Source organism: Haliotis cracherodii, unplaced genomic scaffold, assembly GCF_022045235.1.
Source record: "Haliotis cracherodii isolate W230 unplaced genomic scaffold, xgHalCrac1.p SCAF_6, whole genome shotgun sequence".
In the NCBI taxonomy this organism is placed as follows: domain Eukaryota; kingdom Metazoa; phylum Mollusca; class Gastropoda; order Lepetellida; family Haliotidae; genus Haliotis; species Haliotis cracherodii.
The window spans coordinates 41,149,159-41,162,493 of NW_027266319.1; the positions used below are offsets into that span (position 1 = coordinate 41,149,159).

At 37.8% G+C, this 13,335-nt stretch overlaps 2 protein-coding genes across 2 annotated transcripts; both read left to right on the forward strand.

The window, feature by feature from the left end:
- The first annotated feature begins 968 nt into the window (after positions 1–968).
- On the forward strand, positions 969–2,050 carry LOC139446436 (caveolin-1-like). The gene is made up of 2 exons (XM_071227759.1): positions 969–1,022; positions 1,724–2,050. The coding sequence occupies exons 1-2, from the start codon at positions 969–971 to the stop codon at positions 2,048–2,050; spliced, it is 381 nt and encodes a 126-aa protein (XP_071083860.1).
- A 5,589-nt stretch (positions 2,051–7,639) lies between these two features.
- On the forward strand, positions 7,640–9,175 carry LOC139446084 (caveolin-1-like). The gene is made up of 2 exons (XM_071227361.1): positions 7,640–7,693; positions 8,849–9,175. The coding sequence occupies exons 1-2, from the start codon at positions 7,640–7,642 to the stop codon at positions 9,173–9,175; spliced, it is 381 nt and encodes a 126-aa protein (XP_071083462.1).
- Positions 9,176–13,335: the final 4,160 nt, after the last annotated feature.

The following is a 13,335-nucleotide window of genomic DNA, read 5'->3' on the forward strand; positions in this document are numbered from 1 at the left end:
CATGCTTGCCCTATGAGCAAATTATTCTTACTGTAAGAGGCGATTATGCTTGTCGTAAGAAGCGACTAGCAAGATCGGGTGGTCAGGTTCACTTACTTTGATGCATGTCATCGTATCCCAATTGCATAGATCGATGCTCATGATGCCAATCAATGGGTTGTCTGATCGAGACTCCATTAGTTGCAGACTGCCGTAATATAGCTGGAATATTGATGAATGCGGCGTTAAACAACAAACAAACAAACAAAAACACTTATGTATCATTCCTGATCAAAAGCCATTTGACCATCTGATCCCCATTTCATGACCAGCATGATGCACGTAAGTTGTGCACGAGCTCACGTGCGAATATTCTTGTTGTGGGCAACACCAAATATATGATTAAGTTATGAAAGTTGCTGCTAATGGTAAATTATGCGGAATGAAATGATTCAGTATGAACTGAATGAACCGATGTGTTTCTGTTAAATGTGACAAATGTTTCTCTTCGTCTAGGTGGTATTGACACGTCCAGGAATTCCCTCCAATTACAATTGTATTTTTTGTTGCAGATGATCTATCTTTTTTCAATAATCAGAAACATAAACATATTATTCCAGCATTTTCTTGGACAATTCATTTTTTTCGATAAAACCCCATACATTGCAATACAAAGCTGAAACTTCCTGCTGCAAACAAACATGGTAAAATGGAAGAACACTAACTGAACCACTTCAAACCGGCAAAACAAATACATTGAATGTTGTTGTCGTCATAGAGTGCGCGACTACCGTTAAGACAGGAATACATGGTTATAGTTATGTAATAATCCCGGATCTCTGTATACTTACATGGCGGTCACTAGGCAGGAATTAGAGTTGTGTTCGTGGATACAGTTACTAACGAGGACGTATAAAGGTCTGTGGTCACAAAGGAGGGACACCAGCTGACCACACACCGTCGGAGTTGACCACACACCTAGCTCAACCATGGACATTGATTTGACAAACAGGGATCCCAACAATATCAACGACCATATCCAGGTACTATTTCGTTAACCTTTTAAAAATGACATCTCATCCCCATTTGCCAGTCGGACAGAAAGACGATTCTCCTGGTACTTTGAGCTATGACTGAATAATCATCATACAAATTTACCCGTTGGGTATTAATCATTATTCTAAAACAAAAAATCAATCAGTTTACTCACTTCTAGACCTGTACTGGTAATAATAGCCATAATATACCTAGCGTACTGGCTCGATACCTATTAGTGCCAGAAATAGATAGGAATGAATTGTATATTTAAGTCACACTGTTTAAGAGGTTATCTCGGACCAACATTTACATTTGGCACAGCTCGCAAGCGTATTTCATATCTAAAGAGAACGAATGGGGAATTTATTACGGGTACCCACTTACTAATATACAAGTCTAGTCTCTCTCCTAACATTGAGATACGAAGGAAACAAATTGTCGTGACTCTAACGAAGAAATATTTTGACCCGAAGTAGTTAAACGTATTGACCCATAGAGACGCCTTGACACTGACACTGTCCAACCACATTGTATCAAACAATCGATGAAAGCGAGAATATCTAGCAACGTTTTTAATCAACCTACATGTACACAAGGCTGTTCTGTGACAGCATTAACATTGTCATCAGATAATTGTGTGAATACAAGCAAAAAGAAGCACAAGCTATAATATATTTTATATGGTATATTTTCTTTTTAACACCAGGTCACCTTCGAGGATATATTGGCTGAGCCAGAGGGCATCCACAGCTTGGACTGTGTGTGGGTCAACTCCTTCAGGTGTTTCAACTGCTGGAAGAGTTGCATCTACAACCTTCTCACGTTTTTCTATGGAATCTGCATAGCTGCTCGATGGGGTTGTGAATTTGCCGTCGTCGCATTCGCACACGTCTGGATCGTCACGCCAATGTTCAAGTTCCTGGAACTAAACTGTGGCTGTATCAAGAAGATCTACGGAATGTGCGTCCACTGTGTCTTGGACCCCTGCTGTGAGGGTTGTGGCATGATATTCCACGCATTTCAGAAACAATAGACCATAGTGGCAACCTCGACATCCTGCATACACGATCGCCTCTGATATTTGAAAATTGTTATGAGCTGGTATTTTCGACATTGTTGCGCTGACATTTGGAATAATTCCAATGTTTTCGAATACATTCAGCAACATTATGGTTTTCTGCTGTGGGAGCTGTGGTATGCCTTTGCATACATTCAAAAAGTACTGACGGCTTGAAATTGCGAAGACTATTCAGATTACTGAACCTCTTCAGGAATCATCATATTTTCTGTATTTACTTTTTATACATACGTATATGCAATGCAGCTATTTTGTAAAACTGACATTATTTTTGGAACACTAAATTGGAAAGAATCCTACAAAAACCTATGATTTTTCTCTGTTGTATTTGTCTTGTGCATAAAGCATTTCTCGAAAATAGTAATTTTACAGTGGCCTAGGCCAACACCCCGTGATAAACCTAAAAAAAAGAAGCAGCATTAGTCCTCTTAATGCCACGTAACAATATATATATATATATATATATATATATATATATACACACACACACACACACACACACACACACACACACACACACACACCACAATCATCTCAGCTTTAACATTGTCTCATTCCTATTATACAGTGCTGCGGATTGCACACAATGGTGAGATTGGTAAAGTGGTTACCGATCTTTATCTCCCTTATTTGAACTTCAAGTGAATGATGGCGATTTTTGATTATGCACCCATGTCACATACACGTAAATACTTTCAGATGAAATCTTAAGAAATTTTCTGATCAAAGTAGTCATATATATGTAAATATATGTAGGTTCATCTCGTTACGAACATTTTTAGTTTCACGTTTTGCATATTTTTATCGACTATCGGTAATGGCGGAATGGTCGGTACACACATGAGAAAACAACTGTGTGTATTTCCATTACATTTATGGCGCTCATTAAATCAAAATATGAAAAGCAAACATCCCCCGTCGTGATGTCGCTGGAATATTGCTAAAAGCGGCGTCAAACCTAACTCACTCAGCCAATGCTTGCTGTACATCAAATTGTATCTATCAAATTGCTTTTCATGGCTACCTCTTTCGTACACTCAATAATGTCCATAGAATATTATTATATGACACACGTGATGTATTTAACTTCACGATTCTGTGCATGAAAATTCATATCAGTTCACATTTATGCACATAAACTCGGCGCCATTTATAACAATATTGTGCCTGGATCATGTTTGCATGTGTTACGTTGGCATCAGATTCTTGCGACTATATGCACGGTACATCAATGTCACAGCTATTGACAAAGCAACCGTTTCCCTCATAGACTTTTGAAAACTTTATCTTTTTGTTTACCTTTACGGCTGATGGATACCATGTGTGCAGGCATTCTTATGTAAATTTTGTGTGTGCGTGTGCGTGTGTAAAATGTACTCTAAATTTAATATAGTAAAATAATCTTTATAGTCCGTTGTTTGTATTCAGCATGTTATATATTTCACTAGAAGTGATTATCTTATATGTTTAAACATATACAGACGCCTTCCTCACCGATTTCGCGGGTATTACAATTTTCAATGTAGAATCTGATTTGAATCATGATGTGGTCGAACCGTGAAGATCCGGGTGAGAATAGGTCTTCAGCAACCCATGCTTGCTGTACAAGGCGACTATGCTTGTCGTTAGAGGCGACTGAAGGGATCGGGTGGTCAGACTCGCCGACTTGGTTGATGCATGTCATCATATCCCAATTGCGTGCACATGATGTCAATCACTGGATTGTCTGGTCCAGACTCGATAATTTACAGACGACCGTCATATAGCTAAAATATTGTTGAGTTCAAACAACAAATGTTAAACAACAAACACACATACAAAACATAATATGATCCCTTCCTTCTGTGGTAAACGTGTAAATTCATGAGAAGGGTTGATCTTGGTGATCAATTCATTAAGCTTTACGATCCAAGGCTCCGTGCCTCCAATCATTGACGGAAGGGTCTCTTTCACTCCTCCTCACAGCTGCAGGTACTTCGTAAACGTTGTATGCATTGCTGCGGTCAAACGATTAAAGTAAAACAATTTATATACTGAATAAACGTTTGTTTTAATGGGATACGTTCCATGACATGTCACACATTGAGTCACTAAAATGTATATGTGTATATTATGTGCAATATTGTGAATATAACTATTTCACGACATGTCAAATCAATCGTCATTTCTTTCCATGTTTCTGTCAATGCAATGAAGGAAACGTGTCCGCTTGCCCTTTCAAGAATCCATTGTCGCTTTACTCGTTTGGGATTAAGTAATGTCAAGGTGTTCCCGAAAACTTGGACGAGAGCCCGATCCCCTGTCTTTTTCCAGGTGTTCTGCCTCAGAAGAAACGGAAGCAGTATGATGTATGTGGAAGGCGGTCTAGAGTCAGGACATGGTGTCCTGACTAAGGGATTGGTCTCTGCTGCTTCCGTGTCTACCATATCTCTCTATTGCGTTCATCTGCATTAACGGAAAAACAGTCTATTCTTCGTTAGATGCAGATAAATCAGTGAGTGAAACTGTTTTATCGCCGTTTTGTACTGTATTTCATTTATATTACAGCGTTAAATAAATCTGTTTGATTATTTATCCAAACTGTTATGGTCGAAATTTTTTATAATTGATTTTTTATAATTTATAGCATATATCATAAACAACATTTTTCTGGTAAACACCCCCCCCCCCCCCCCCCCCCCCCCCCCCCCCCCACTTGTCTTTTATCTTATACTGTAAAAATAATTAAATTTTAGATTGTAAGTTTCATATTCATTGACATTGATTTTAGTCGGACTGAATAAATTTAACACCACAATTGTACTCATGGCTTTGTTATTTAATAATAATAATAAATTATTCTCGAACATGTCAAATTGACTTTTTTTATTTTCCACGCATAATGACAGGCATAATGTGGTTGACCATAAAATGGACTAGTAAATTCTTTATCCACAGAACTAGCCAGATACCTTTATGTGATATTGAGAAGCGTGCCACTGGGAAACATCCGATATCTTTTATGCATATATTACTGAGTTATTGAATTGAATAGGGAAAGTCGTTAAACTGCATGTAACACATAACTATTTCTGTTCATTACAACTTGGCAGGGCCTGTCTTTGCATATTCTTTTAGTGTTTGTACTTTGTTATTAATAATTTCTCATAACATGGAAAATAATTAAAATTTATAAGGAACGTTCCTTCACATTTGCTCTGTTCATCAATTTTCGTAATTACGAAAATTTAAATTTGATGAAGAAGCGTATGTAACTACTTAAAACAAAAACAATCTTATTTAACCCAACCAATTATTTTGAATCACATATTTTGGTACTTTCCTTCTAACTTCTGTCTTCCTCATCTAGTATCTATTGTATGGGATAAATCTTTTATTTCTTTGCTGTTTAACGCCGCACTCATCAATAAGACCAAAATTCATCACGGTCACGTCGTCCACATGATTCACAAACGGGCATATATGTGACCGTACATCAGTGAATCGTTGGATTGACTCCCCGAAATGTCGAGTACAAGCTACTGGTAATTACACGGTCTGTTTATTAATCCTCTTAATCCTGTAAAGACTGAACGCAAAGGGATCATTTATACACGAGCTGATTCAATGGGTAGGGTAATTCCTATTAAATAGGGTCTTATTATTTGAATTAGTGATTAGAGAGTATAGAAGTCAAGTGTTTACATTTCACATGTTACTTGTTAAATTAGCTTAACTTCTGAATTATGATTAATGTACATTATATCGACTAGTGTTTTTAGCGATTTGATTGTTTAGTGATTTGATGGTTTAGTGATTTGATGGTTTAGTGATTTTATGGTTTGCACTGGTGCCCTGAGTGATCGCATATATCCTACTGGGGAGTCCTGCAGGAAGCAGAGGTACAGTAAGTCCCCATGGCCCCCAGTAAGGTGGTCTCTAGCCTGGGCTTAGTTGATAAGATATCTTCCATGGTAAATAATGTGTTTCGATTTTGAGATGTTTGTTTTACACTTAAACTGTGAAATCTAAGCTTATTTCCTTTTTTCTTCTAGAAACACGTATTATTTGTATGATGTACCTCTACTACTACCACACATTATAATATTTCATTCTCATAAGGGACAGACCATTTGCTATTCTGGGGGTGGGTGGGGGGTCTTTGATTTTGTATGGAGACTAGATATTGATTCAGCTAAAGCTGCAAAATCTTATACATGATAATAGTTAGGTTTAATAAACTAACTATTATTTTCTTTATTATTATTTTCGAGCTTTTTTTTGGACAATCTTCTTTTTTCGATAAAATCCCAGCTCCCCCACCCCCGAATGTCACATATACAAATGGTGGTTCCCAAAGCAAGAATAACAGTCATATAATGGTTTTGACCGATGACTTCAAAATTAGAAACTAGCTTGACGAATACACAAGAAAGGAAATGAGAGAAATCAAGGAATTAAATTCACTAATTTTGCATGAATATATGAGGTTTCACATTTGAGAATGAAGATTACTTTCAATCTCGCTTGACAAAACATCATTGCTTGATATTGGGTACCGCGTCTCTCTACAACGTGCTATAGCAAACATATTTGCACCTACGGAGTTGTCAAATAAAAAATATATCGTTTTCATATCCAAATATATTCGGCGTGCATGAAAGTTAATCCCGAAAATTGACAACATATAGTATGACTCTATATTATCGCGGGCTCCATAAATCTCGTAATCTACACCCCTGATGACTGTTTACTTATGCAAATCTAAGCACGATTTTTTATAGCTTGATTTAATACAGGACTCGTTGCGGATGTCACGGCTACGTATTAGCATACACTTAACCTTTTCATGATAGTTTCTGGAATGTTTTTGAAGTGGAATTACCCCTACCTTCATTCGAAATTGGTTAGAAAAGAACCCATTTGCTTGGACGATGTCCCGTGACCCAACCTAGGCCGTATGCATACTGATTATGCATAATCCAAAGCAGGAAATGATGTAAACCACATAAAACCACACGTATCACACCACAAAATAGTGATACCGCAACAACATAGAGTTGCCCGCCCTTGAGTCGCTAATGACAGGTACTTTGTTTACCGAACTGGGCAACGAAAATTAGCATCGATCAATCCAAATTGATGTGTCATAAAAGTTGAGTAAAGAACAGGAAACATTTGCAAATGAAATATTTAATATGTTAATAAGCGTACACCATTACGATCCATTATGAATTAACTACCGCGATAATATAACTACATTGCTGAAACTTTCTGCTGCAAACTAACATGGTAAAATCGAAGAAAAATTACTGAACCATTTCAAACCGGCCAAACAAATACAGTGAATGTTGTTACCGTCACACATACCAGAATGCGCGACTACCGTTATAGTTATGTAATAATCCCGGATCTCTGTATGCTTACATGGCGGTCACTAGGCAGGGATTAGAGTTGTGTTCGTGGATACAGTTACTAACGAGGACGTATAAAGGTCTGTGGTCACAAAGGAGGGACACCAGCTGACCACACACCGTCGGAGTTGACCACACACCTAGCTCAACCATGGACATTGATTTGACAAACAGGGATCCCAACAACATCAACGACCATATCCAGGTACTTTTTCGTTAACTTATTGAAACCGTCATTACCGACTTCTCATCTTCATCTGCCAGCTGGACAGAAACTTGATTTACCCGCTTCTTTAAGCAGGATTAACCGCTTATTACAAAGTTACATGGGGGATGAGTAATAGTTTTAAAGGAAACTTAAATCTTTGTCTAAAATATGTATAATGATATGCGTTCATACGAAATACATAAATAGGTATGCAAATATTTTTAAAAACATTCCTAACTGTAAATTATTTCACTAAATGTTTTTATGTTATTCGGCAACAGTCATAAGAGGGATACACGCCCTGTCCTAGACTGCACATGCACCAAGGCGCTTACGTTTCTTGCCTGAGCCGCTTAGATGTGAAGGGCAGGGTACCAGTCAAGCTGTATCCAACCTTTTTCCCCATATAACATATCGCAATGCGGGATACGATGACCCAGTTTCCATGAAGCGAGATATAAGCACCTTTGGATTGGAGTAAACATCTTACCCTTTGAGTAGAAGTATGGTTTATGGTTAAAATAGGGGCGGTCGGGTAGCCTAGTCGTTAAAGCGTTCGCTCGTCACGCCGAAGACCCGGGTTCGATTCCCGACATGGGTACAATGTGTGAAGCCCATTTCTAGTGTCCCCCGCCGTGATATTGCTGAAATGTTGCTAAAAGCGGCGTAAAACCATATTCACTCACTCACTCACTATGGTTAAAATAATCAATCACTGGATTGTCTGGTTCAGATTGGAATATTTACATATCGCCGTCATATAGCTGGAATATTGCTGAGTGCGACTTTAAACCACAAACAAATAAACAAACAATCACTTTGCACACATATAACACCTACCAATATATAGGTATAGTCCCGCTCCTGACACTGACATACGAAGATGAACAAATATCAGACCCTAAGGAAGAACTGTTTAGGCCCTAGGTGGAGTAAACAGTTTTGATCCAGTAATACGCTTATGACACTAACAATGTCCAACCATATTGTATCAAACAATCGATGAAAGCGAGAATGTCTTGCCACGTATTCTATAAACCTACACCAAGTTGTTCTGTGATAGCAAAAACATTGTTATCAGATAATGGTGTAAATCATAAAAGTCACAAGTGAAAATACATTTTTTAAACATAATTTTCTTTCTGACACCAGGTCACCTTCGAGGATATATTGGCTGAGCCAGAGGGAATCCACAGTTTGGACTGTGTGTGGGTCAACTCCTTCAGGTGTTTCAACTGCTGGAAGAGTTGCATCTACAACCTTCTCACGTTTTTCTATGGAATCTGCATAGCTGCTCGATGGGGTTGTGAATTTGCCGTCGTCGCATTCGCACACGTCTGGATCGTCACGCCAATGTTCAAGTTCCTGGAACTAAACTGTGGCTGTATCAAGAAGTTCTACGGGATGTGCGTCCACTGTGTCTTGGACCCCTGCTGTGAGGGTTGTGGCATGATATTCCACGCATTTCAGAAACAATAGACCATAGTGGCAACCTCGAAAACAACGACATCCTGCATACACGATCGTCTCTGATATTTGAAAATTGTTATGAGCTGGTATTTTCGACATTATTGCGCTGACATTTGGAATAATTCCAATGTTTTCGAGTACATTCAGTACACCCAGAAACACGATAGTTTTCTGCAGTGAGGGTTGTGGCATGCTTTTCCGTGAATTTGAAAAGAACTGAAGACTGAAATAAACTGCAGAGACAGTCATCATATTTTCATTATAGTTGTCATGATACCCGGAATACCAACATATGAAAATAAATCCTAAAAACGTATGCTTTTTCTCTGTTATATGTTTTTTATATATATTTATCGAAGATTTCCCAATAGCGCAATAACAGAGGTTAAAGTTATTATTTCATTTTTTTCACGGCATGTCAACTGTTTGAATGACTTAGACCCAAAGTGACGCAGGTTTCAATAACCAGTCCATGATAGTTGGCTTCCTTGGGCGGACACTTTACTGCCTGGTACCCACAACGACAGATTATCATGACAACCTTGATACGCCAGCCATTAAACGAACTTTAGATAAGGATGGTTCATATTCATGCAATACCAACAGCACAGAATTCAATATTAATATTCACAACCAGGGTCTTCGGTGCGTCCAACGAACGCTGTAACCACTAGGCTACCCCGGTCGCCTCATATTACACATGTTGTACACTGAGAAAAAGTCTTGTGAATTCTACTAACTTAATTCGTTACAAAGGCCAGAAGGTTAGTTAACAGCGAATTTACAATCCTTCCTCGTAGCTATAGATTGCACGAATATTCTGAACATTAGTAAATATGACTTATTAAAATCGTTTTATACACCACTTTAACCACACTGTAAATATGTGTAAGAATGTAAACACCTTCACACATGTTTAAAATTCAAACACATTTTAACATTTTTAGAATTTTAACATGATTAATCAAGTGCATATTATCATCAGGCTATAAGAGAGATAAATATATGGATGTCAACTTCTTTATTATGTGGAACACAACGTTTCGGAGAATATGCTTACTTCTTGATCAGGCAATAAGTCAAATATGGATGAGATATATAAAATGTTTTGAAATTAGATGTGCAAATCAGATTCACGAGCTCTTGCATGACACATATACCACTTGACATAATATTAACATAAAAAAGTACAAATAAAGGAAGCTCCTGATGACTCGGAAAATTGACACGTATGACGTAGCACGGGTGGTAACGTGACGGACTGCAAATTAAGAGGCTGCAGGTTCGGATCCCACTGAGGTTTAAAATTCTTTGTGTTCATGAATGAGTTGACGCTGTATGCACTAACAGTATTTCTCTCCTACAGGAAGCTGACAATAAAAGTGTATCTGATTACCAGTTCACCTTTATTAGTTAATGACAATATGACACCTAGTAAAAAAAAAAATTCTAACTGATTAGTAAAGTCTACCAACATGTTAATGTCTGAGTGGACAGTGACATTCACATCCTAAGTTAGTTATTTTTGTTTCTTTGTTGTTTAACGCCGCACTCAGCAATATTCAATTTTTATTCGTTTATTCGTCGAAATGTCGATAAGAATAATTATTGTTTTTAGTTTCAACACGTTTTTAGTCCAACGATGGGACTCCTAAACTGCCCAACATACACCATAATATTTTAAATACATGTGTAGCAGCACTAAGCACAGCTATTGATAATATGAAAGCTTCTGACAATCTCCCACCATCTTTGTACTTTTTAAATTTTAATGTGTGTGGGATAAGCAAACGATTAGAATACCCCTAATTCATGGATCCACTTGATGAAAATGATATACTAGGCCTCCAAGAAACTCAAACTGATGTATTGAATGATGTCCAAATACACAGTTTTCATGTTTATCACCAACGTAGGAGCAGTGCTTCGAGAATATCAGGAGATAACGGTTTTGCAATAAAAGAAACATATGCTAACTATGCCCACCTCATTGGGGAAATGTAAGAATATATTCTCTGGGTTAATATTTCAAAAGAGTAAGATATGTATTCAGGAGTAGTATATATTCCACCCGAAAACTCGGGTGACTACTATGAACTTAAACAATCTGTATTACACACTTTCCCCTTGAGTGATTATGTTGTATTGATTTCAACGCTAAAACGTGTAACCTGTGTGCCTATTGTACTGGAGTTGGCTATGGATATAGATGATTAGAGATCTGAACTCCAACCTAAAGCAGAACTCGATGACCTTTCTTTTTCAAGGGTTAGGTCGTCGAAAGATATATCACGGGTTAATAATTCAGAAGCAAAATTGATAAACATATGCCAGAATGAGAGGTTATTTATACAATGGACGTATGGGACAAGATAAAATGATAGGAAAGATTACATGTCTGGACAAGAGTGTGATCGATTATGTAATCTCATCGACAATGTGTCATCATCTATTTAATGGTTTTGAAATCAAACGTTACAGCTCATTGTTTTCAGATGTACACCGCCCAATAAGGTTATCTCTAGATCAATCAAAATGTCCTGAAAATCAAAACCTCACTTCAGAAACGGGCAAAAATAACTCGGTAAGTGAACTTGAGCCCAAAAGATTTGAGAATACTAAAAGCCCGATATATTTTGATAATATCGCTAGAACCCGTGTTGTCTTGTCAAACTAGCAAGGTCATCGTGTTTGGGAGTCGCTGACACAAGCGCCGTGAATGACAGAGCAACCGAATCGCACATGTGCTTGTCGACGTTCCGCGTGCAGCATTCGGGGTGAGACCTTGTTACCCGTGTGATGCGCAGGCTCTCACTAAGAGAAAGCAGGACATAGGTTCGGTCACGAATGTAAAAAAATAAGGGAATTACTTCCGTGAGGCTAAAAAAGAAATTTAAGAAAACTAACACAAACTAGAATGCTTTTCCGAGAGCAGTCTGAGGCATATAAGAGTGAGTGAGTGAGTATGCTTTTACGCCGCTTTTAACAATATTCCAGCAATATCACAGCGGGGGACACCAGAAATGGGCTTCACACATTGTACCCATGTGGGGAATCGAACCTGGGTCTTCGGCGTGACGAGCGAACGCTTTAACCACTAGGCTACCCGACCGCCCCGAGGCGGAAATACGAAGCCAACATATAAAGAAACATAGAACGATTTATGCAATTTATTTACAGCCATAGTCCAAGTGAAATTTGGAACGCTCTCAACAAGAATAAGAGTAAGGGGAATAATATTGAGCCCGATATGCAGACATGAGCACTAAAAAGATATAAATAAAGACATGAATACAGACACAATAATTGATGAAGAATATCCAAATACTACTAAACACGATGATCAAATGCTCAATTGTGATATCACAATAGAAGAAATATGTAAAATGTAAAAAGGTTGACAAATAACAAAGCTTTTGGTATAGATCTCATAGTAAATAACTATATGGTAAACTCCTTAGAATTATTAGCACCCGTATATCTTGATTACTTTAATGCCGTGTTCAATACCGGAAACATACCAGATGCATGGCTTACCGGTGTGGTCAAGCCAGTTTTTAAAAAGAAAGGAAACCCACTAGATCTCTTACAGACCTATCACAATTTCGAGTTGATTGGGGAAATTGTTTCCCAGTACACTTAATACACGATTGTCACTTTTCACTGATAACAATAACATCCTGTCTCCCGCAAAAACTGGATTTAGGAAACACTTCTCAACAGTAGACACCATGTTTATCATCAATATGTTTATGCAGAGCCTTAGGCATATCAAACAAAAGTTTGTATCGTGCTTTTATAGATTTCACCAAGGCTTTTGACAAAGTGTGGAGAATAGGTCTTTGAAAATTTGAAAAGTGACGTCAGAGGTAAATGTCTCATTCTAATTAACAAATTGTACAGCGGTAATAAATCATGTGTTGTAGTAACAAAAGGAAACATCAGATTTTTCCCAAGTCTTTCCCGAGTAAGACAAGGAGAACGTTTTCCCCAATTACTATTTTAATTGTCTCTTAATAACCTCGAGCAATCGCTATTAGAACATAGCTGTCTTGATGCAAAAATGTTGATTGCAAGCTTGGTTATGATGCAACCTTATTATTACAATTTAAAATTTTACTGTATGCTGATGCAGTCTTATTTAGTCGATGCCCCGCTGACATACAGAA